At 41.1% G+C, this 25,648-nt stretch overlaps 1 protein-coding gene and 1 pseudogene across 1 annotated transcript; one reads left to right on the plus strand and one right to left on the minus strand.

The window, feature by feature from the left end:
* The first annotated feature begins 8,346 nt into the window (after positions 1-8,346).
* LOC120245910 (putative olfactory receptor 3A4) lies at positions 8,347-9,294 on the plus strand. Its single transcript, XM_039253145.1, has one exon. It carries the CDS (start codon positions 8,347-8,349, stop codon positions 9,292-9,294), a length of 948 nt encoding a protein of 315 aa, XP_039109076.1.
* An 8,570-nt stretch (positions 9,295-17,864) lies between these two features.
* Positions 17,865-18,721, minus strand: LOC120245875 (annotated as a pseudogene).
* Between the last annotated feature and the right edge of the window lie 6,927 nt (positions 18,722-25,648).

Genomic DNA, 25,648 nt, shown 5'->3' on the forward strand with positions numbered 1-25,648 from the left:
GGAGAGAGAGAGAGAGAGAGAGACAGCGTGAGCAGGGGAGGGTCAGAGAGAGAGGGAGATACAAAATCTGAAACAGGCTCCAGGCCCTGAGTTAGCTGTCAGCACAGAGCCCGAGGTGGGACTCGAACCCACGAACTGTGAAATCATGACCTGAGCTGAAGTCGGACATGTAACCGACTGAGCCACCCAGGTGCCCCTAAAAAAATTTTAATGTAAAACCTTAACAATAGTCTATGAGATATCTTCATGATCCTCTAAGAGCTCAGTCATTCTTAAAGAAGTCCAAAAAGCATTAATTAGATTTAAAAAAGACTCAGAGATTTGCCTATATTAAAATTTAAAACTTCTGCTCATCATCGGACAACAATTTTTAACTGAAAAGACAGCTACAAATTAGAAGAGATTTGCATCACTTAGAGCTACTCTGGAGAATCCAAGACATATCAAAAACTTCTACAACTAATACAAAAAATAAAAGGGATAAAATAGATGATGGGCAAAAATGTGGGATTTCACAGGAAACAGAAATGGCCAGTGAAATCAGGAGAGGAAGCTCAGCCTTATTTGTAATCTAGCAAATGCAAATGAGAATCATGCTGGAGACACCATTTTTTTTTCTCTCTTTTTCTTTTTTTCCAGAGGGTGAGAGAGAGAGAGAGAGAGCAAGCATGTGCACGTACAAGCAGGGGAGGGGCAGAGGGAGAGAGAATCCTAAGCAGGCTCCATGCCCAGCAGATAACCCAAAGTGGGGCTTGATCTCATCACTGTGAGATCATGACCTGAGCGGAAATTAAGACTCAGTCGCTTGACCCACTGAACCACCTAGGCGTCCCTGGAGACACCATTTCATACTCACTACATTGGTCCAAATGAAGAAATGAGATAATAGCCAGTTTTGATGACAATATAGAACAACAAAAATTCTTATGCACTGCTGGTAAGACTGTAAAATGGTATAAGCATTTTGGAAAACAAAACCTTTTAAATCCTTTAAACCTGAAGATAAATAATTTCGATTCCTAATTAGACACCAAAGAGACATTCTTGGGTGTGTGCACCAGGAGATGTGTACAAGAGCCTTCACAGAAACAAAACACCTTGACACAGACAACGAATGAATTGTGGTACAGCCGTGCAATGCTATGCTATCCCACCATAGAAAGCAAATAAGGAACAGTTGTAGGCACTCATTCTATTGCCTACAAACCACACAAACATTATATTGAGTGTAATAAACAAGTCAAAGAAAGAATAACTACTAAATGATCTCATTTATACACAGGCCAAATATATGCAAAACTGAATATTTTGCTTAGAGAATCACGTATATGTAATGTAAGGATTTTAGAGGGATTTTTTTTTTCAGAATAGTATTACCTGGGTGAAGAGATAGAAGATTAGGATTAAGGAGAGACTCACAGGAGTTTTCAAAGACAATGGAATGTTTTATTTCACAAATTGTATTGTAGGTAGGATATTTGCTTCATTGCTTTATTATTCTTTTTTTATAGTCATTTTTGTTGAGGTATAATTTACAAACAGTAAAACTCACCCTTTATAGATGTCTATGAGTTTTGACCAATGTATACAGTTGTATATACCAGCACCATCAAGAGGCAGAAGATTGCTATCACTCCAAAAATCCCCTCAGGTCCCTTTGTAGTCAATCTCATTTGCCCTTTCCATCCCCCTAGAAACCACTGATGTGTCTTCATTGCCATGATTGTCTTTTTTAGAATGTCATATAAAGGTAATCGTACAACCTTTTGTGTCTTTTTTGCATAAAAAGGAGCTAAAAACAAACTGAACTCAGGTTAATGCTATGCATACAGAATAACTTAGGGAGAGGTAGGTAGACTGATGGTTACAATTTTATTTGAAATGCATCAAAGAGTAAGATGGAATGATAGATGGATAGAGGGAAGGACAGATGGATAAATATGTGATAAAGCAAGGACAATAAAATTATAATAGTAAAATTGAGATAATGGGTACGTGGGTGTTCACTGTATAACTATCTGAATTTTATGTTTGAAAACTCCTAGGGGAAAACAGTCTAATTGAAGACAGGACTTGATAAAATACCTTACTATCAAACATACCAGTCTTCATCACCTTTGAAACCACTTCTGGGAATCTGTCCTGAATGCAATAGAGCCATGTGCATAATGGGGAATTTTAAATACAATAACCTAAATACCTACCAATAAAGGAAAAATCAAGAAAACTTTATTTTTCCTACCTCTTTATTGGAATTCTCTCTTCCTTGGATCCAGTGTGAGTCTGGAGGTGGGACAAGCCAGGAATGGCATCAGAGGATGACCTTACTTCTGATATCCAACCCCTTGGCCTTGGCCTTGGGCATAGCAACTCTTTCTATCCTCTTCCAGGAGACCCTGCTATCTCCTATGTAAGCTGACCTCAGTGGGCCTCTCACCTTAATTCTTTTTATTTAATTAAAAAAATTTTAACGTTTATTTATTTTTGAGAGGGAAAGGCAGAGTGTGAGCAGGAAAGGGCAGAGAGAGGGAGATGCAAAATCCAAAGCAGGATCCCGGCTCTGAGCTGTCAGAACAGCTGACATGGGGCTCAAACACACGAACCATGAGATCATGATCTGAGCTGAAGTCGGATGCTAAAGTGGACTGAGCCACCCAGGCACCTCATCGTCACCTTAATTCTAAGGTGAAATAACTTTCATTCTCAAGTTGAGAACACCACTGTATATACAATACAAATTGTTGTTTCATTTATGAAACACATTTAAAAGAAAACAAATAGGCAAAGTATTATTGATCAAATAAAAAAAATTAAAAAGAGATTTTGTAGACTTTTCCAGCCGCATTGCAAAATGAAGTCTGGATAGTGTAGCAAGGTTATCCTGTTGAGTAAATTCTGTTTCACTATCATCTTAAGTAAAAATCATGGCAGCCATCATCACCAGCTGCTGCAGCCTCCTCATAAGTCCCAACACTAATTAAATGGTCTAAAAACTCAAGCAAATCTGCTTCCTTCCCACTAGGTGATCATTATTACATGAGGGCTCTGAATTGCCACATGTTTACATAATTAATCTTTTTTCTTTTCCTTCATAGTTAACTGAATTGAAAAATCTATGTTAACAAATAAGTCAACAGGCCTTTAAGCCAGTTAAAACTCTCAAAACAAAGATATGGGCAAGAAATATGAACAAGATACATGGGGGATGTGAAGAATACATGTTTCCCCATCCCTTATATAAAATAAAGTAGTTAAGTAATGTATGCTTTTTTCATAAGGTAAGAAGGAATCTAGTCTTGAGAATGTAGACTATCAATGGAAAAGATAAGTTCTTTGCACAAATTAGGGGTTAAACTATTCAGAACATAGGATAAATATCAGAGATGCAGAGACTTGGTTCTACTATTATTTATAATAGTGAAAAACAGGGAACTAAATATCCAGTGGTAAGGCAAATTTTGGTGAATGCAAATAATAGAATCTTAGAAAGTCATTCATTATACAGATTTAAAGACTGGGTGGCTCAGTCGGTTGAGCATCCGACCTCTGATTTTGGCACAGGTGGTGATCTCATGGTTCGTGGGTTCGAACCCTGCCTCGGGCTCTGTGCTGGTGGCACAGAGCCTGCTTGGGATTCTGTCTCTCTCCCTCTCTCTCTGCCCCTCCCCTCACTCTTGTGTGCTCTCTCTCTCTTTTTCAAAATAAATAAACTTTTAAAAAATTTGAAGAGTAGTACAATAAATGAAGCTCAGAATATAAAGATAATTTTTTTTGTTTTATTTATTTTTGAGACAGAGAGAGACAGAGCACAAGTGGGGTGGGGACAGAGAGAGAGGGACACACAGAATCTGAAATAGGCTCCAGGTTCTGAGCTGTCAACACAGAACCTGATGCGGGGCTCGAACCCACAAACTGTGAGATCATGACCTGAGCCAAGGTTGGACGCTTAACCAACTGAGCCGCCCAGGTGCCCCATAAAAATAATTTTTTTAAAAGCTGAAAAAATTTCATTCAGTATCATGCCCCTTTTGGTAAACACAATAAATGATACTGTGTGCATGCGGTGGAAGGTGTGGCTGTGTGAATGTATATGCATGGTGAGTAAGAGATAACTATTGGTTAAGGCTTGCCTTTTTCACATGAGCAGGGACCATGTATCTTGCTCACCTCTTGTCTGGCATATTGCCTGGCAATATTCTCCTCCCTTTCAGTAGCTTAGCAAGAAGTAGGCTCAGCGGTTCAGTGGCAAAACCAGAGCTCAGCTCCACCGGAGACATCCCCATCTAACAAACCCACTTCTCCATCTAGGAGGCTCCAGCTGCTGGGAAGCTGCCTGGATGCTTCCTTCTCATTTCCAATTCCCATAAATATATAGAATGTCTGCAGGGACTGGAGTCCCTCTCTACTGAAAAGCTGACCTAATCTGTCCACTCTAGTGATGTTCACCCTTTACTACCGTCCATGGGGAATCGGGAGAGTTGAGGAGATCATTGTGCTCTGCTACTTCTTTGAGTGTGACCTTTCCACAAAAAGCCATGTGGCTCTAGGGTCCTAGGTTTGTGTGTGTGTGTGTGTGTGTGTGTGTGTGTGTGTGTGCGCGCGCGCGTGCACGCGCGCATGGGTGTGTGTCTTTTCATGTGTTCCTTTTGTACAATAGGGGTAAACGTGATGCATTTGGTTTTGTATGTGTAGAGTTTGAGGTTCCTGTGGAATGTTCATGTAGAAATATCCAGTACACAGGTAGGTATTAGGATCATCAGCATAGCATCTGGGATGGAAATAAGAATTGAGGATCATCAGCTTGTCTTGCTTTAGACTGCCAGGGAGTATAGAGGAAGGGCTAGGGGTGGTGGATGGTTTCTTGGAGGAGAGAAGACCTGTGCCGAGTCTTCAAGGATGGAGTGTCTTTGATTAATAGGGTGTAAGAAAAGACTTTCCAGGGAGAGAACATAACATTTGTCATGTCAGGAGCAGAATGTGCAAAATTGGTTTCCCTTTGGGCTCTGTAACTTGCAGTTCCCTTCCATGGACAACTGTCAACAGAAATCCCAATTTATCCTAATTCCCTTCCAGCTCCTCCATGGCCTACAACAGCTTTGAGCCACTATGACACTCCTCAATTGATCCTGCAAACAAAGAGTTTCTTCCAAACATGCTAATAAATGCAATGGGAAAACTTTCTGATTTAACAAAGAATTGTTAAAAGTTGTACTTGATGCCTAAAGCCACTTTCAGGAGTTAGCAAAAGTAGGGCAGTCGAAGTCTAAAATATACTCCAAATCTTTCTCTTTGTTTATGATGTTGGGGGCCTTGAAGCTTGGAAAACATTTAGGATCAGGATGCTACAGAGTCTTGATAGTAAAGTGGAAGCAGAAAAATGGCAAAGCATCTGCTTGAAGCTAGAAGAGACGCCAAGTTTGAGGACGGTTAATGTGAGCTGTGTTGGAAGATGTGATGTGACCTTGTGAGATGATGGAAGTCTGGGGATGGTGCTCCAGGACTGAGATGGGACCAAATCCCGCCCAGGCTCCACCCTCCTCTCGGCCCCAGGCTGCAGGTGAGGGTGGGCAACTTACAAGACACTGCTCTTCCCCACCAAGCCAATGGGCTGAGCTAAACCAGAAACCCAAAGTCCCAACTCCACCTCCGAAACTGTATGACCTTTACCGTACTTTAAGACTTTCTGAAATTCATTTTAATTCTATGAAATGCCAATAACAGTGCAGGTACACAGTGTGAAAGTTAATAAAGGGAAACATCACTAAAATGGAGTGTGGAAGCCAGGAGGGGGAGCTCTCACTCTGTGCCACTGCACCTCGGGTCTCAGAAGAACTGCCAAATTACAGACCCCAATAGAAGAATGCTCAGGGGACAGGAGTCATCGATTTCAGTCCCCAACAGAAAAAGATGTACATTTCCCCTCTGACAAGTAATAGATGACCCCAGCAACTCAGCCAATAAGAAACCATCATCACTCTTAACTCTTGCTTTTCTCGAAAGGACAAGAACTCCTCTCAACTTCCTCCTTCTTAAAAAATAACATTCCTCTCTCTCTCTCCCTCTCTCTCTTTTTTTTTTTTTTTTTTTTTTTTGTGGGTCTCACCTATGGTTTTTGCCATAGCTTGCTTGTTACAAATTGTAGTTCTCTAATATTCTGGAACAAACCCATATTTGCTGGTAAAATAACTGATTTTTATTTGTAAGATCGATAATTGTAGGTGGTGAAGAACATTTTTGTTAAATAACTGAATGAATTTTTCCATATCCATGAAGGTCATACTTGGAAACGTGTTGAGAAAGTCCAAAACATTTCAAAGGTTCTAGAGATCATTATGTCTATGGCAAACACACATGTTTACCTGGTTCTGGCTCCCCCTGGAAGGTGCTAATTTCTGGGGCCTCAAGGGGTAACAGTGGAGTGGAGAAAAATCCCAGTGTGAAAATGATGTCATATCAGCTATTTGTCTCTCTCTTTCTTTTATAAGCTATTGCCTCTGTGAGGGCCTCTGGGCTAGCATGACTGTCCCTCCACTTCGGTTAAGAAGTGTCCATCCTCTTGTCTGGGTGAGTGCCATCCCAGGACCCCTCACTGGACTCTTGACTTGGTTTACATGCCAAGGGAATGGGCTCTGGAATGGCTCCTCTCTCCTCCTAAAATATAAAGTGGGACTTGGGCGCTTGAATATGAGAGGTCAGAGAGAAGGCAGTGGTGACTAAGGTTCCCTGACGGCAGGGTTGTTACCAAAACAGTTAAGTCAAGAGCAGATTGAGAAAGAAGACTAATGCAGGTCTGGAGGGATTGACTTGGAGGTGATAGTCTGAACATGTCCATGTAGAAGAGGCTAGACCATTAGTTGGCATTTGACCCATTGTGGTCTTGACATTATTCTCAGAAGTAATCATCAGGAAATGTCTTCCTCTGCTTATGCCTTTTTCACTTGGGGAGATCCAGCTCCAGCCTTTTCCTGTTCAAGGAGACTTAAACAGCCATCCTTCAACCAGAAGTTGAGACAGATCACTGTGCATTTTATTAGTGTGACCATTTTGGGGAAAGGCAAGTATTGTCCAACTGATCATATGGGGTCAGTCACGGCACCATCACAGACTCTGTCCCTATCTGGTCATCAGGTCCATGATAGTGTGTGTGCTGGATGATGTGTAACTAGGGCGATGAGACAGAGGAGCAAGAAGCTAAGTGATGGTGGAATTGGAAGCAGAAGGGAATTCAGGCGCTGGGTATCTGCTTGTTTAGCTCTGTGAGAGAGCTTAACTGGGTATCCACGGATCCCACCTGGGAACCTAAGCCTGCAAATTCTCATCCTACTCAAAAACTTTTTTTTTACAGTAAAATAAATTTTTTTAATGTTTTATTCACTTCTAGGAGAGAGAGAGAGAGAGAGAGCGTGAGCAGGGGAGGGTCAGAGAGAGAGGGAGACACAGACTCTGAAACAGGCTCCAGGCTCTGAGCTGGCAGTCAACACAGAGCCAGAAGAGGGGCTCGAACCCACGAACCGCAAGATCATGACCCAAGCGAAAGTCGGACGCTTAACCGACTAAGCCATCCAGGCACCCCTACATTTTTCTTAATCAGCAAAAGGTCAGTACTTTGGATTCCAAATTTCCCCAATTCTATATGGAGAAATGCAATATCATCTTGCTGTTTAGAAAATCTACAAGGCTGGCATTCTCCTGCTGTGGAGCTGGTGATGTTCTCAATGCTATCTTCTCATTTCATGTCACTGTTTCCATTTCATTTCATTTCATTTCATTTCATTTCATTTCATTTCACTTTTTCTGAAAAGTCCAGACTAGTGCTCAGCTTTGCAAGTTAATCTCTTAATAGTCTGGGCAACAGCAAGCATCTCACTACCACCGTCATACATGATGGCATGTTATGTGGAGAAGGTGAAGACAGGTCGTGGGAACGTGCCTTCCCACCCCGTTTCCCTGAAGCCTCCAGTTCACGCCCTGGGATCCTGTGTACCCAAATTATGGCCATGCCACCATCTGCAGGCTTGGAGTTTTCTTCTTGGAACTTTGATCTCAGGAAAATCGTCTTTCTCTTTAACTTTCAAATATTACATTTGTTCCCATTTTATGTCCATTCATTCAGTTCTGTTTGAGTCTCTCCAATGCTACTGTTCTTACCCATTAAGTGTCAGACTTATCAAGTCTTTTCTTATTATGTCACAATCTTTAACTCTGTTACATTTTATGTGTTCTTGCGTTCTGGCCCTCTCCGGGACATTGCTACACTTGGTGGTCGCTATCAGGATCTCATTCTTCTTTCACCACCATTGGCACCTCCCAGCTTTTGCTCAGTTCTGCTGCTGGTGGAAGAAGGCCATGGATCTGGGAGCCTCAGGAAATGATTCCGTTGTCACTGAGTTTGTCCTGCTGGGTCTGTCAGAGACTCCAGCTCTGCAGCCCGTCCTCTTCATCATCTTCCTTCTCGCTTATGTAGCTACTCTCGGGGGCAACCTCAGCATCCTGGCCGCCATCTTCGTGGAGCCCAAACTCCACACCCCCATGTACTTCTTCCTGGGGAACTTGTCCTTGCTGGATGTCGGGGGCATCAGCGTCACTGTCCCTGCCATGCTGAGGCGCTTCGTGTCCAATAACAGAAACGTTCCCTACAGGGCCTGCCTCTCACAGCTCTTCTGTTTCCACCTCCTGGCAGGGGCTGACTGCTTCCTGCTGACGGTCATGGCCTATGACCGCTACCTGGCCATCTGTCAGCCCCTCACCTACAGCACCTGCATGAGCTGGGGAACTCCGCAAGCTCTAGTGGGCATGTCGTGTGTCTTTTCCTTCACCAACTCACTGACCCAAACTGTTGCCGTATCTACTCTTAACTTCTGTGGCCCCCGTGTGATCAATCACTTCTACTGTGACCTCCCACAGCTCTTCCAGCTCTCCTGCTCCAGCACCCAACTCAACGAGCTGCTGCTCTTTGTGGCAGCAGCCTTCATGGGTGTGGCCCCCTTGGTCCTCATCACTGTGTCCTATGCACACGTGGCAGCTGCAGTCCTGCGGATCCGCTCCGCTGAGGGCAGGAAGAAAGCCTTCTCCACATGTGGCTCCCACCTCACGGTCGTCAGCATATTCTACGGGACAGGTGTCTTCAGCTACATGAGGCTGGGCTCCGTGGAGGCTTCGGACAAAGACAAAGGGATTGGCATCCTCAACACTGTCATCAGCCCCATGCTGAACCCACTCATCTACAGCCTTCGGAACCCTGATGTGCAGGGCGCCCTGCAGCGGGTGTTCACGGGGAGACGGCCCCCAGAGTGACATCCTTTCCTCTAGTCTTAACGAATGTCAAGCTGCTTACAGCTTCCAAAAGGTATTGTGTTTGTGCAAATGGGAAGGGAGTATGCTGAAATGGGGTTGGAGACTGGCCTAGGAAGGAAAATACAATAAAAATGATAATAGCTATCACGTATTTTTTGATACATGACAGGCCCTCTTCTTGGTGACTGACGTCTACTAACTCATTTAATCCTCATAATAACCTTATGAGGTAGGTATATAGTTTCAATTTAGGAAATTGAATTTTAGAGAGGTTAAGTAACTTGCCCAAAGTCACACAACTAATGAACACCAGAGCTGGGATTTGAAGCCAGGCAGGTACATCTTTAACTACTGCATCTCATTTCAATGAGGAAGGATATCTCTAAGGTGTTCAACAGAAAAACAATGAAAAGAAAAGGAAAATCAATGTTACAGGGAAAATGTTATGAAATAAGAAATTTTTGTTGCTTTGACAAATTGATACTTTGTTCCAGAGCAGCTGGGAGAGGTTAAAGGGATTGCTGGAGGCCAAGTTCAACAAATAAATCAACAAAAAGGAAACAAGTGTTAAAAGGAAGCCTGAGGGAATAGGCCCTGATTAGAAATATCACAGAGGTGAGGTAGAGTATTTTCATATTCATTTCAAAAACACAAAAATTATGCGTAATAAGGTTAGTTAGAGAAAGAGGTTTGGCTCATTGTGAAAAATCTTCCTGACAGAATGGAGATCTTCACCATCTCTGATATAAATTTGAAACCACCCTTCTCCTTCTGCATTGCTGTAGGGAGAAAGCACTTCACTTATTCAACTTATAAACTTTAAACAGCTTTTTCTACAATGTAGTAAAAATGCATGAGTACTAAATTAGAAAGTTCAAAAAGAATAGGGGCTCCTGGGTGGCTCAGTCAGTGGGTGCAGGCTCTTAATTTCAGCGTGAGTAATGATCTCACGGTCGTGGGATGGAGTCCTGCGTTGGGCTTTGAGCTGAGCATGGAGCCTGCTCGGGATTCTCTCTCTCCCTCTCCCTGCCCCTTCCTTGCTCGTGTTCTCTGTCTTACTCTCAAAATAAATAAAAATTTTTTTAAAAAAACAAAGTTCAAAAATAATAATTAAATTGACTTGTAAGTTTGCCATTCAGGGATAATCATTATGGACATTAAGCATATAATAGTTGGGGGCACCTGGGTGGCTTAGTCGGTTAAGCGTCCGACTTTCGCTTAGGTCATGATCTCGCGGTTCGTGGGTTCGAGCCCCGCGTCGGGCTCTGTGCTGACTGCCAGCTCAGAGCCTGGAGCCTGTTTCAGTCTGTGACTCCCTCTCTCTCTGACCTCCCCTGCCCACTCTGTCTCTCTCTCTCTCTCCTAGAAATAAATAAAACATTTTTAAAAAAGCATGTAATAGTTAAAAATTTTTCATACTTCATATTTATTTGCCAAAATAAACTAATTCTATACCTAAATCTCTATAATCTGCTTTTTTTCAGTTAATAATGTAAGGGACATCTATCCATGATAATAAATATAGATCTTCCTCATTTTTTTCTATGGTTACATAGTATTCTTTGAATGGTTGGAACAAAGTGAATTTCACAACTACCTATTAGTGAACTTGTGTTGGTTCAAGTAATATTGTACGACATGGTGCAGTGGGCGTCTTCTACATTCACCCGTGCACATTTTTCTAAATATTTGCTGAGGGTAAATTCCTACTAGTGGAATTCCTGGGTCAAAGGGTATGTAAATTTTCAAGGCACTTGAAAACAAATTGCCAAATTGCCATTCAAGAATGACTGATACATTGATACTTCCATATCACCCGTAGCTTGTACCTCTGCTGAGGTACCAGGCCACATGTTATAACTCAGTGCTCTTCTAATTATAAATTCATCACTAGTAAAGTTAAATATATGTGTGTGTGTGTTTCTAAGATCTTTTTCTTATAAATTTGGAAGTACTCTTAGTTGGTTAATGATATTAATTCTTCATCTCATAAATATAGCAAATATGATATTTTCTTTGGTCATACAGAGGTTTTAAATTTATACATGATAAAAAGACTCGACTTTCTCAGCTACAGAGTTGTAGCATCTGGTTTTGACATGATGTCTAGAGAAACCTTTTTTATTTTTGATTCTTTTGCCATTTTCTAAATATCCTTACAGTTTAGTGTTTGTTGTAGGACTCCTTTTCTAGCTGTACACTTGTTAATTACCGTGGTATTACAGTACACACTGCTATGCAGTTCTTAAGATCTTTCTTGTTACTCTTCTTTCCCTACTATGGGTGTTCCAACCTTGCCAATTCCTGCAGCTGCCTAGTCCCATCTATCATCCTTCTAGATTAATTTTTATAATATGCTTGTAAAATTCTAACACAAACTGTATCAACGAAAGAATTTAGGAAGAATGGACAACATTGAGCTGTTAATTTTCCCATTTTGGAGCAAGGGATATCTCTTCAGTTCATCAAGTCATCTTTTAGAGTGTAAGAGATTTTTTAAAGTTTTTATTTTAATTCCAGTTAGTGCACAGACAGTGTTGTATTAGTTTCAGGTGTACAATATAGTGATTCAGCAACTCCATACAATACCTGGTGCTCATCACCACAAGTGTGCTCCTTAATGCCCATAACTATTTAAGCCATTCCTCCACCCATCTCTCCTCTGGTAACCATAAATTTGTTCTCTATAGTTAAGCCTGTTTCTTGGCTTGCCTCTCTCACTCTCTTTTTTCATTTTGGTCATTTGCGTTGTTTCTTAAATTCCACATACGAGTGAAATCATATGGTATTTGCCTTTCTCTGACTTATTTCACTTAGCACTATGCTTTCTAGCTCCATCCATGTCATTGCAATTGGCAAGACTTCATTCTTTTTATGGCTGAATAATATTCCTGTGTGTGTGGTGTGTGTGTGTGTGTGTGTGTGTGTGTGTGTGTGTGTGTGTAATTGCTGGATTGTAGGATAGTTCTATTCTATCTTTTTGAGGAGTCTCCATGATATTTTCCAGAATGGCTGCCCCAGTTTGCATTCCCAACAACAGTGCAAAAGGGTTCCCCTTTCTCCATATTCTCACCAGCATCTGTTATTTCTTGTGTTGTTGATTTTAGCCATTCTGATGGGTGAGGCAATACCCATGTGGTTTTGATTTGTATTTCACTGATGGCAAGTGAAGATAAACATCTTTTCATGTGATTGCTGGTCATCTGAATGTTTTCTTTGGAGAAATATCTGTTCGTGTCTTCTACATATTTTTAAATTGAATTATTTATTTTGAGGGGTGTTGAGTTTTATACATTTTTTATATATTTTGGATATTAACCCTTTACCAGATATGTCATTTGCAATCATCTTCTCCCATTCCATAGTTTGCTTTTAGTTTTGTTGGTGGTTTCCTTCTATGTGCAGAAGCTTTTTATTTTGATGTAGTCCCAATAGGTTATTTTTTATTTTGCTTTCTTTGCCTCAAGAGACATATCTAGTTAAAAATTGGTACAGCCAGTGTCAGAGAGGTTACTGCTTATTTTCTATTCTAGTATTTTTATGCTTTCAGGTCTCAAATTTAGGTCTTTCATCCATTTTGAATTTATTTTTGTGTATTGTAAGAAAGTGGTCTAGTTTCATTCTTTTACATGTTTCTGTCCAATTTTCCCAACACCATTTGTTAAAGAGACTGACTTTTTTCCATTGGATATTCTTTCATGCTTTGCCAAAGATTAGTTGATCATATAGTTGTGCATTTATTTATGAGTTTTCTATTCTGTTCCATTGGTCTATGTGTCTCTTTTTGTGCCAGCACATACTTTCTTGATTACTACAGCTTTGTAATATAACTCTAAGTCTGGAATTGTGATGCCTTCAGCTTTGTCGTTTTTTTTTTTTTTTTTTTCAGGGTTGCTTTTGCTCTTTGGGGTCTTTTGTGGTTCCATGTAAATTTTAGAATTGTTTGTTCTAGCTCTTTGTTCTTCCAACCCATAAGCATGGAATGTCTTTCCATTTCTTTGTGTATTCTTCAACTTCTTTCATCAGTGTCTTATAGTTATCAGAGTACAAGGTTTTCACTCTTTTGGTTAGGTTTATTACTAGGTATTTTATTATTTGTACAATTGTGATTGGGATTGTTTTCCTTTTATATATATATATATTTTTTTTTTTTTTTTAAATTTGAGAAAGAGCACTAGTGGGGGAGAGGGGCAGAGGGAGAAAGTGAGAGAGAGAGAGACAGAGAGACAGAGAGACAGAGAGAGCATCTTAAACAGGTTCACACTCATTGTAGAGCACAACGTGGGGCTCAATCCCACAACCCTGGGATCATGACCTAAGCCTAAATCAAGAGTTGGGCACTCAACTGACTGAGCCACTCAGGCATCCCTGTAATTGGGATTATTTTTAAATTTCTCTTTCTTCTGCTTCATTATTGGTGTATAGAACTTACACACACTTCTGTATGTTGATTTTGTATCCTGCAACTTTACTGAATTTGTAATCAGTTCTAGCAATTTTTGGTGGAGTCTTTTGAGTTTTCTATACAGAGTATCATGTATCTGTGAATAGTGAAAGTTTTACCTCTTCCTTACTGATGCGGATTCCTTTTCTTTTTGTTGTTTGGTTGCTGTGACTATGACTTCCAGTATCATGTTGAATAAAAGTCTTGAGAGTGGACCTCCTTGTCTTGTTCCTGACCTTAAGGGAAAAGCTTTCAGTTTTTACCCATTGAAGATGATGGGTAAACCTTTGGGTTTCTCATATATGGCCTTTATTATGTTGAGGTGTGTTCCCTGTAAACCTACTCTGTTGGGAGTTTTCACCATAAATGGATGTTGTGCTTTGTTAAATCTTTTTCTGTGCCTATTGACATGATCATATGCCTCTTATCCTTTCTCTTATTGATGTGATGGCTCATGTTGACTGATTGCAAATATTGAGCCACCCTTGCTACCCAGGAATAAATCTGACTTTACAATTGTGAATCATTTTAAAAAATGTATTGTTGGATTCTGTTTGCTGGTATTTTATTGAAGATTTTTGCATCTATGTTCATCAGGGATATTGGCCTGTAGTTTTCTTTTTTAGTGGTACCTGCTTTTGATATCAGAGTAATGCTGGCCTCATTTAATGAATTTGGAAGTTTTCCATTGTCTATTTTTTTGAATGGCTTGAGAAGAATAGGAATTATCTCTTCCTTAAATGTTTGGTAGAATTTGCCTGTGAAGCCATCTGGTCCTGGACTTCTGTTTGTTGGGAGTTTTGTGATTACTGGCTCAGTTTCTTTGCTGGTTAATGGTCTGTTCAAATTTTCTATTTTTTTCGATCTCAGTTTTGGTAGCTTTTATGTTTCTAGGAATTTATCCATTTTTTCTAGGGTTTCCAATTTGTTGGCATATAGTTTTCATAATATTCTCTTGTAATTGTATTTCTGTGGTGTGGGTTATTTCCCCCCTTTCCTTTGTGATTTTATTTATTTGAGTCTTTTCTCTTTTTTATTAATAAAACTGACTAGAGGTTTATCAATTTTATTGATTTTTTTTCAAAGAACCAGCTCCTGGTTTCACTGATCTGTTCTACTGCTTTTTTAGTTCAGTATAATGTATTCCTGCTCTAATCTTTATTATTTATTTATTTCTGCTGATTTTAGGATTTGTTGTTGTTGTTGTTCTTTTTCTAATTCCTTGAGGTGTAAAGTTAGGTTATTTATTTGAGATTTTTCTTGCCTCTTGAGGTAGACCTGTATTGCTGTAAACTTCCCTTTTAGAATGGCATTTCCTGCACCCTTTGTGGGTTTTCATTTTCATTGTTTCCATGTACTTTTTAATTTCTTTTTTAATTTCTTGGTTGCCTCAGTCATTGTTTGGGGAATGTTACTCAATCTCCATATATTCGTGGTCTTTCAAAACTTTTTTCTTGTCGTTCACTTCAAGTTTCATAGTGCTGTGGTCAAAAAAGAAACATCGCATGACTTCAATCTTTTTTTGCTTTGTTGAGGCTGGTTTTGTGGGTCAATATGTGATCTATTCTAGAGAATGTTCTACGTGCACTTGAAAGAAATGTGTATTCTGCTGTTTTAAGATGAGATGCTCTAAATATATCTAGTAAGTCCACCCATCTGGTCCAGTGTGTCATTCAAAGCCATTGATCCCTTGTTTATTATCAGTTTAGATGATTTGTCCATTAACATAAGTGGGATGATAAGGTCCCCTACTATTACTGTATTATTATTGATTAGTTCCTTTGTGTATGTTATTAACTGTTTTATGTATTTGGGTGTTTCTATATTGGGTGCACAAATATTTACAATTGCTGTATCTTCCTGTTGGATTGTCCTCTTTATTATTATATAGTGTCACCCTTTATTATTATATAATGTCACTTCCTGCCCATTGCCGGGTGGCTCAGTCGGTTATGCGTCCGATTTAGGCTCAGGTCATGATCTCACGGTTCATGGGTTCGAGCCCCGCGTCAGGCTCTGTGCTGACAGCTAGCTCAGAGCCTGGAGCCTGTTTCAGATTCTGTGTCTCCTTCTCTCTCTGACCCTCCCCTGCTCATGCTGTCTCTCTCTCAGAAATAAATAAAACGTTAAAAAATTTTTGTTTTTCAAAGTCTACTTTGTCTGAAGCATGTATAGCTACTCTGGCTTTCTTCTGACATCCATTTGCATGATAGGTGTTTCTGCATCTCCTCACTTTCAATCTGCAGGTGTCTTTAGATCTAAAATGAGTCTTTTGCAGGAAGCATACAGATAAGTCTTGTTTGTTTTTTTACCCATTCTGACACCCTATATCTTTCAACTAGAACATTAGTCCCTTTATATTCAAAGTAATTATTGATAGATATGTGTTTACTGCCATTTTATTATTTGTCTTTTATTACTTTCTGAAGATTTTCTCTGATTGTTTCTTTATTGTGTGTTTTGCTGATTTTCTTTAGTGATATATTTGGGTTTTTTTCTCTTTATTCTTTGCATGTTTACTAGTGGTTTTTACTATATGATTAGCATCAGGTTTGTATATAACGTCATCTGCATATAGCAGTCTATATTAAGGTGATGGCCATTTAAGCTTGAACCCATTCTTTTCTCCTCTCCTCTCCATGTTTAAGCATATGTTAATTTATATCCCTTTTTTATTATTTCCTTGACTGATTTTTTTAACAAAAATGTTCATTTCCACTGCTTTTGTGTTTCCTACTTTTATACTATCACTTTTGGTGCTAGCTTTGACAGCACATACACTATACTATCACTTTTGTTCTCTTCTTTCCACTCAAAGAGTTCCCTTTGATATTTCTTGCAGGGCTGGTTTAGTCCTCATAAACGCCTTTAATTTTTGTTTTTCTGGGATACTCTATCTCTCCCTCTATTCTAATGATAGTCTTATTGGATAGAGTATTCTTGGCTTTAAATTTTTCCCATTTATCACTGCTGTGTGTGTGTATGTGTGCACGCATATGTGTGCACACATTTAGTTTTCTTGTAACAAAGCAACTTGTACACTTTTAAAAATTTTAAAGTTTAAATTTTTAAAGTTTAAAACTGAGTACCATCTTTCCTTTTCAGTGAAATAAAAAGAAAACTTAAAAATAAACAGGAACAAAATTACAATGGACAATGTCAATCCCCAATGAGATCCTATAGGTTCTTCTGATTCTCCCATTGAATGGCAGGGCTCAAGTCATCATTAGGAGGGAATTTTATTTTTATTTTTATTTTTTATTATTTTTTAAATATTTTTATTTATTTCTAGGAGAGAGAGAGACAGCGTGAGCAGGGGAGGGTCAGAGAGAGAGGGAGTGACAGACTCTGAAACAGGCTCCAGGCTCTGAGCTGGCAGTCAGCACAGAACCCGACGCGGGGCTCGAACCCACGAACCGCGAGATCATGACCTAAGCGAAAGTCGGACGCTTAACCGACTAAGCCACCCAGGCGCCCCAGGGAATTTTATTTTTAAAATGTCATCTTAAACTGCAAGGATGTCCATTAAACATCATGATTAAACTTGCCAAAGGAAAAGCCATGTTGTCAAAATGCCCACTTAACCCACTGAAACATCTCAAACCCACCCCTTGCTGATCTTCTATAGACCCACTTTTAAGGTTTTTTCCCCCCTTTTTTTTTAAACAAGAGAATGTGAACAGATATATATTGGTAAATACTAACTGTCTGTATTCATATACAGGCACAGTGTTAACTCTGAGTCCAATAGTCAGAGAAACAAGGGAAAAAGCGAGATTCCATGCACCGCTACATAGAGGGTAGCGCCCTCCAGTTTCCAGCATAGCTATCGGAGCAGCTTTTTTTTTTTTCTGACAAAACATGGTGGTGTTGATTCCACAAAGGTTTTGTTGGGACAGGAAGGGATAAAAATGAATTTGGAACAGAAAGAGGTAGAGTTTCTTTCCCTACTCCATTCTGTTCATGGTATTCCCTCCCCACCAAATAAGTTGAGAACCATGGTATAAAGGGAGAGAAAAGAGGCTTTAAGAAACAGGGCAGATGAGCACAAGAGGCGGGAGAAAATGATTACAACTTGCTCCAAGGGACTGGAGAAAATTAAAAATGGAACTTTGGAATCCATCAGTTAGTCATCTTTTCCTTCTTCTTCCTCTCCTTCCTCCCCCTCAACATCATCTTCATCTTAGTCACTTTCATCCTCATCTCTTTCCTCATCAATATCTTCCATTCCTCCTTCTCCTCTTTTCCCCTTCCCCTTTCCCCTCCCCTCCTCCTTCTCCTCCCCATCCTCCTCCATCATCCACATCAGGAGCCAAGTTGTACTGTAATGGAGTTGGCCAAATATCCTCTTTGATGACCTCTCCTAACTCATCTGCACCTGCATCAGAATGGGTAGCAAACCGGGTGAAGAAACTTTCTGGTTCCTCAGGCTGTCTCTTCCTGATGGCTTTGTTCTGCATTTGACTTGAACATTTCATCAAATCCTTTCCAGATTTCCGTTTGATTTTAGTGGACTTTGAAGATGGATCACCACTCTCATTCAGATGAAATTCTTTGGAGAGAACTTTCTTCTCAAAGTAAGGGTTTTCATAAAAATAAAAATCTATTCTGTAACCTGATTTCATATCCTCAAGTTTTGTCACTTCAACCCTTGTCTAATAATGCAGCGCCTCTTCATCCTTCTCCCCAGGTAGCGTAGACACCTGTGGATGGTTGACAAATGTTGTTACCCCCAAATTTGGGATTTATGGTGATCAGTTCTGACCTATTCTGAAAAAATGGTTCGTGGAGTTTGTTATATTTCTCTTCCACTTTCAAAATCTTCTCCACTTTTTCATTACATCTGTCCATTTCATTTTATACTTCATCAGTATGTTCGATTGCTTATTGCTGCCCTTTGGCAAGTGCTGAGAGGTCAATGTCTCCTTTGACTTGAGGGCAGGAAGCAGTTTCTTCATTTGAGGTGGGAGTGAATACTGGCATTTAGGGACATGTTGTGAGGAAAGTCAACAAAACAAGGGCAGACGCATGTCTGGAGGAAACTCCAATTACTCTCCCATTCAGCACTTTGAATATACTATGCCACTCCTTTCTGTCTTGCAAAGTTTCTCTTGAAAAATATCCTGGTAGCCTTATGAGTTTTCTCTTCTAAAGTAATGACTTCTTTTGTCTTGCCACTTTTACAAGTTTTCCTTTATTACTCTATTTTGCAAATTTAATTACAATATGTCTTTGTGTGGGTCTGCTTTTGCTGATTTTGATGGGAGTTCCCTGTGCCTCCTAGATCTGGATATCTATTTCCTTCCACATATTAGGGAAGTTTTCAGCTATTTTTTCTTCAAATAATTTTTTCTGCCCCTCTTTCTCTCTCTTCTTCTGGGTATCCTATAATATGAGTGTTATTATATCTCTGATGAGATCACTGAGTTCTCTACATCCATTCTAGTTTTATGTAATTCCTGTCTCTCTTTTGTTTAGCTTGATTACTTTCCATTCTTCTTTTAAGTCATTAATTCATTCCTCTGTTTCATACTGCTATTCATTCCATCAAGTGTGTTTCTCATTTCATTTATTGAGCCCTTTATCACCGCTATGTTATTCCTTATTTCTGTGTTAAGGGCCAAACTCATGTTTTCCACTCTTTTTGCAAGTCCAGAGAGTATACTTATGATCATTGTTTTAAATTCTCTATCAAGCATATTACTTGTATCTGCTTCACTTAGATCTCTAGTCGTGGCCTTGTCCTGTTCTTTCATTTGGGATAAATTTCTCTGTATCCTCATTTTGTCTGCTTCTCTGTGTCTGTTCCTGTGTAAGAAAGTCAGATATGGGGCGCCTGGGTGGCTTAGTAGGTTAAGCGTCCGACTTTCGCTTAGGTCATGATCTCGCGGTTCGTGGGTTCGAGCCCCGCGTCGGGCTCTGTGCTGACTGCCAGCTCAGAGCCTGGAGCCTGTTTCAGTCTGTGACTCCCTCTCTCTCTGACCCTCCCCTGCTCACGCTGTCTCTCTCTCTCTCTCCTAGAAATAAATAAAACATTAAAAAAATATATAAAAAAAAGAAAAAAAAAAGAAAGTCAGATATATCTTCTGCTCTTGAAAGTTAGTGACCTTATGAAGAAGAGGTCCTGGAGTCCCCTGCGGTGCAGTGTCCTCTGTTCACCAGAACCTGACCTGACACTTGTCAACACAAAATGAACAAACCGTGTAAAATTTCTAAGAAAAGAAAAAAAAAGGAAGAGAGTTTTATTCAAGCCCAAGTGAAGACAGCTGCCTGGGCTATACAATCTTCACAAAGAAGAGAGTGCTTTGGAGAAGGAATTTTTTTTTTAAATGTTTTATTCATTTCTAGGAGAGAGAGAGAGAGAGACAACGTGAGCAGGGGAGGGTAAGAGAGAGAGGGAGATACAGACTCTGAAATAGGCTCCTGGCTCCGAGCTGGCAGTCAGCACAGAGCCCGACGCGGGGCTCGAACCCACGAACCGCGAGATCATGACCTAAGCGAAAGTCGGACGCTTAACCTACTAAGCCACCCAGGCGCCCCTGGAGAAGGAATTTTAATACAGGGTTATATATGGTTTGTTGTTGTTGTTGTTGCTGTTATATCAAGAGTTGCAAGTCATCATAATGAAGGACATTTCAAAAAATTACATTTATTTTATGCTTTTAGTATGTGCAGGCTTGCAGGCTTCAGAGGTACAGGAACAGAACTTAGGGAGAATTTTCCTCTTATCTTTAGTTTGGAATGTTTCTTTTAGGTTATTTGCTAATGAAGCCGATGTACAATGTATGCTCAGGGCAGAAAAGACTGCCCATGCTTTGAAGTTTCATGAAGCCATTGTGACCTTGCTAAATGTATAGCTTCCCTGGGAGCAGGGCCCACAAACTTTAAAGTTGAAAATGTCCTTTATCACATTTTAGAAGAGTACCCTTTGTGTGTTGCTTATGCCCCGTTGTGTCTGGGTCACTTTTCCTTTCGGTGCAGCCCTCTGCACGGACTCCTTGCGTGCTGTGCTTGGGTCATTACCTCTGCCTGTTGTGCGCTGTGCTTGATCTCTGTGGTGTCGGTGGGACCCAGGCAGGCCAGCTCAGCGGGGACGTGCCCCTTGGGAACTTGAAAAGGGGGCAAAGGTGTTAGCGACATTTATGCGGGGCCTCTGGCCCCACGCCCCATCCCTGAAGCTCCAAGGCAGCTTTAAGAGCATTTGCCCTGAGCCCTGGGTGAGGCTAGCGGGCGCGGGTGGAGAATTTGTGGGCCTGGCACAGTGCAGCCCCGCCTCCCGCAGAAAGGCCGGTGTTTATGCCCGGAGGCGGGGGAGGACATTAGCACCTGCCAGCTCCTTCATTTTTTGGAGAAGTGCCCCCAACACGCTCTGAAATCAGTATGAACAGATCTGTCTTCCGTTTGCCCCCGTGTTGTGTAAACGCCGTTTTTGCGTTGCTTCTAGGGGCAGACTGCAACGCCTTAAGGGCCAGGGACCCAGCCATCGCTCACCCTCCGGGCTGCCCAGTGTCAGCGGACTTCAAGCTGCGGCCTCCACGGGGGAGACTCAGTTGGTTGACTTCAGCTCAAGTCATGATCTCACCGTCTGTGCTGACAGCTTAGAGCCTGGAGCCTGCTTTGGATACTGTATCTCCCTCTCTCTCTGCTCCTGCCCCGCTAGTGCTCTGTCTCTGTCTCAAAAAATAAAATCAAAAATTAAAAAATTAAAGCTGTGGGCTCCAAGTCCCATTGCCCATACAAACTCAGGGTATTCAGCACTTTGGGTTTTAAACGCCAAGTGCTTTGAGGATTCGTTTTCCCCATGTGAGCTCCCCAGTGTGCACGATGTGAAAATGTTGGGGTTCAGAGCCCACCACCAAGAAAGAATTCCTGAGACATCTTCAGTGCAGAAATTGGTTTTATGAAAGTGCACGGGGACAGGACCCGTGGGCAGAGAGAGCTGCACTGGGGTTGTGAAGGGTAACTGATTATATACCTTCAAGTTTGGGGGTGGGGTTAGGGATAGAGTCTCTAAGGAATTTTGGAAGCAAGGTTTCCAGGCCGTTGAGGGAGAGAGCTGTTGATAGGAAACGATTTAGTACTAACAAAACCTCAGTCATGAGACCCTTCCGGTCAGTGGGCCGTATGCTTGGAAGATGATTGCTAACATATTTGGGGGGGGCGGGGGTTAGAGATAAAGGAAGTTCCCAAAGGGGTTTTTATATGTTAAAGGAGATTTACAGGACCCTGCGGGATCAGGATAATTTTAAGCTAAGATTGCCTTTTGGCCTTAGCAGGGTTAGCATCGAGGCTGCTGAGTTTCTAGAGGGAGGTCACTCTGCCCATCTCAGGGACTTGTCAAAGGCAGTTCCTCTGCCTTCTCCCTGCATGTAGCTCCCTCCCTCCCCACTTCTGACCTTTCAGGTGCAGCTTCTTCTCTTCAGGTTGGCTTGCTCTCTGATATATTGGCTCCGATGCGGGTGATAATCCACAGTAAAGCCTGGAATTGCCAGTAACTGGTCCTGCGAGTTGTTGACGTCCTAGGTCAGCGGCATTTGACAATATGGAAAAGGCTTTGTCTGTAATGTATGTTTGTTTCCCAGGATTTTCTGGTTCTATCTGAACCTTAAACTTACAACACAGGTTACTTCTACCAGCACACAAGATGTACTCAAGTAATAGCAATGGGATGAATCTGTCTTGCTTTAAAGAAGACTGTCGCAATAATTAGGCATTATGTAGGGAGAGAGGCACAAGACCTGTCAAATAATTAGACTTGACACTAAACTGAACCCCACATATTTTCATAAAAGCATAAGTTTATTAAATTATTAATTGACTCTAGGGGCGCCTGAGTGGCTTAGTCGGTTAAGCGTCCGACTTTCCGCTTAGGTCATGATCTCGCGGTTCGTGGGTTCGAGCCCCGCGTTGGGCTCTGTGCTGACTGTCAGCTCAGAGCCTGGAGCCTGTTTCAGTCTGTGACTCTCTCTGACCCTCCCCTGCTCACGCTGTCTCTCTCTCTCTCTCTCTCCTAGAAGTAAATAAAACATTAAAAAAAAAAAAATGAATCATTTTGGGGCGCCTGGGTGGCTTAGTCGGTTAAGCGTCCGACTTTCGCTTAGGTCATGATCTCGCGGTTCGTGGGTTCGAGCCCCACATCGGGCTCTGTGCTGACTGCCAGCTCAGAGCCTGGAGCCTGTTTCAGCCTGTGACTCCCTCTCTCTCTGACCCTCCCCTGCTCACGCTGTCTCTCTCTCTCTCTCCTAGAAATAAATAAAAAATATTAAAAAAAAAGTTTAAAAAAAATTATTAATTGACTCTAAAAGCATTCATTGAGCACCTAAACTGTAACAGGAATAATAGTAAATATTGAGATGCAGAGACAGCAAAACAAAAGCTCTGGTCTCAAGATGACTCCTTGATAGTGAAGGGACCGACAGAGGCCAAAGTTACAGAAACACGAAGGGTGGCAGGTGCTGCGGGGCAGACGGCTGACATGCACAGTGAAGATCAAGAGACAGATCTGTTGTGGCGGGACTGTCGGGAAGGGCATCCTGGAAGAGATGCCGATGAGCCGCCAGCATTCGCCAGGCTGACCAGGGAGGAGCTCCCTCCAGACATAAAGTGACCTCTTTCAGGACCCTTTGAGAGGAGTCCAAGTAGGAGATTGTCGCAGCAGGAAGTTAGGAAATGAGATCACAGATTTGCAGCTGTAATTGGAAAAAGGGAAGCGAGAAACAGAAGATTAAAGGAGATTTGGGTTTTGTTTTAGTTTTGTTTGAAAGTGGGAAGAGCTGCATGTTTAAAAAATTTTTTTAATGTTTATTTATTTTTGAGAAAGAGACAGCACAAGCAGAGGAGGGGCAGAGAGAGAGGGAGACACAGAATCTGAGGCAGGCCCCAGGCTCTGAGCTGTCAGCACAGAGCCCGATGTGGGGCTCGGACCCAAGAACCACGAGATCACGACCCGAGCCACAGTTGGAGGCTTAACCAACAGAGCCCCCAGGGGCCCCGAGCTGCGTGTTTTGCATGTCGGGATGCAAACACCAACCAAAAGGAAGAAGGTTAACAGGCCCACAAAAAGGAGATGGAGGGAGATACAAAGGAATGAGAAAGTGTAGCAGTGATAGCAGAAATGATTGATTTTCTATATAATGACATATTTATTGATTAAGAGAAAGTACTTATTTAAGTACTTATTGAAATAAATAGAATATAATAATTACTGTTAATAATTTAATTTCACCTCCCAGTGAAATTTCTTTTGCTACTAAGTTATTTCATTAATAATTGGCTAAATTGTTAACAGTGTCTACTCGCTGTGCTGCTTCAACACCTGCCCTCAAAGAACTTATAATACAGGGGAAAGTGTAATAACATGTATTCATTACAATAATAGAGTTATGCCCAGCTTATCATGAAGCCCAGAGATTTAACACTCACTGATCCACAGAACTTTCAAACACTGAAAATCAGGCCTGATTATCATGTGGTTCTCATATATGGTTTAAATTAATAACATATATAAAAGTTTTTTTTCATTTATTCATGTTTACTGGTTGCTTACTGAAGTCCTGCTAAACAGCCTATTAAGTGTCTGTGCTGGACAGTAGGGTCCAGAGAGAAAGAAGAACCCAGTGTGTTGTGGCAAAGTGCTGTAATAATGTTAGTTATTGATATACGACCATTATTTTCATTTGAGATTCCAGGCATACATTTCTCTCTTGAAAGCTAGCACGAGAAGTGCAAGCATGCTGTGGGCTTAAGCATATACAAATGCCACTAAATATAAGAATAATTCCTTATGTGCAAGTAGTACTTCCCAATTCACACAAACACTTCCATGCCCAGCGTCGTATTTGATTTTCAAAACATCCTTGTCTGGCCTGTATTTTATTCTTCATTATACAGGTGAAAAACCTGAAGTACAGCAGGACACCACTGCTCATTCAAGATCACAGTGTCAGAAAAAAAATCCTAGAATCTGACACACTTGAAATCTGGAAGATGGTTCCAAGAATGAGTGGACTATTTTAAATAATTTTGAGTGAAGCTGCATAGAGACATGACAGCTGTTTATAACACATTCTAAGGAAAATAATATCATATTCTTCTTTAAAAACATAAGAAGCATCCATTTCGAACTTAGAACCAAACAGTATACTTACTATATACAGTATACAAAACTGGAGAAGTATGTCCTCTGAACTCAAGGCCAAAGTCCCTGTGTCCATTATAGTCATAGAAATTGACATAACTAAATTGTGAATTCAGTAGTTTGGAAAATTTTGCTCCTTTAGTGAGGCACCCTGAATTATCCTATTCGTTTGAATTATTTTCTCTGCTCTGATGACCCTTGTTTCCAAGCTTCAAACGCACATATCCATCAGTCTGAGGGGCGTTTCCACATGCACTGCACACCCAACATGTAAGTGGTTAAGCTCATCTTCTTGCCATGCTTGCTATTCTTTTAATAGCGGTTCATTTGTATACCATCATCTACTTTCCTAAGAAATAAAACCAGAGGTCATCAATTCCTTCCTTGACCCTGTTAGCATCCTTGACCTCTCCATTCAGCATGCATCTGTGAGCCAGCAACTATGGCCTGGAACGCATTCACAGGTAGTTGGAGTTCTGACACCTTTTCTTTTTCATTCCCTCTGTTATCTCTGAGATCACATTTTTACATGGCTTTCAACTTGCTTCCTTTGAAATTGGCCTTTCTCCTGCCTCTGGCACCTGAAACTAGCACTTAGCCTTGGTTTCTAGTGTTAGAACCTCAGTTTTCCTCCATAACTTTCGATACCCTGACCCCTCTCCGCTCTAAGCCAGGCCTTGAGATGCCCAACCTTGGCCTCTTACTTCATCTTGCTGTCCGGGCCATTTACCAGGAGGACCACACAGAATTTTTGGTTGTTCTGTAGGGTATGT

This window comes from Hyaena hyaena, unplaced genomic scaffold (genome assembly GCF_003009895.1).
Source record: "Hyaena hyaena isolate Hyena2069 unplaced genomic scaffold, ASM300989v1 scaffold_10, whole genome shotgun sequence".
NCBI classification, from domain to species: Eukaryota; Metazoa; Chordata; class Mammalia; order Carnivora; family Hyaenidae; genus Hyaena; species Hyaena hyaena.

Coding starts and splice junctions, on each gene's coding strand:
- LOC120245910 (XM_039253145.1), top strand. CDS start 8,347: ATGGATCTGGGAGCCTCAGGAAATGATTCCGTTGTCACTGAGTTTGTC.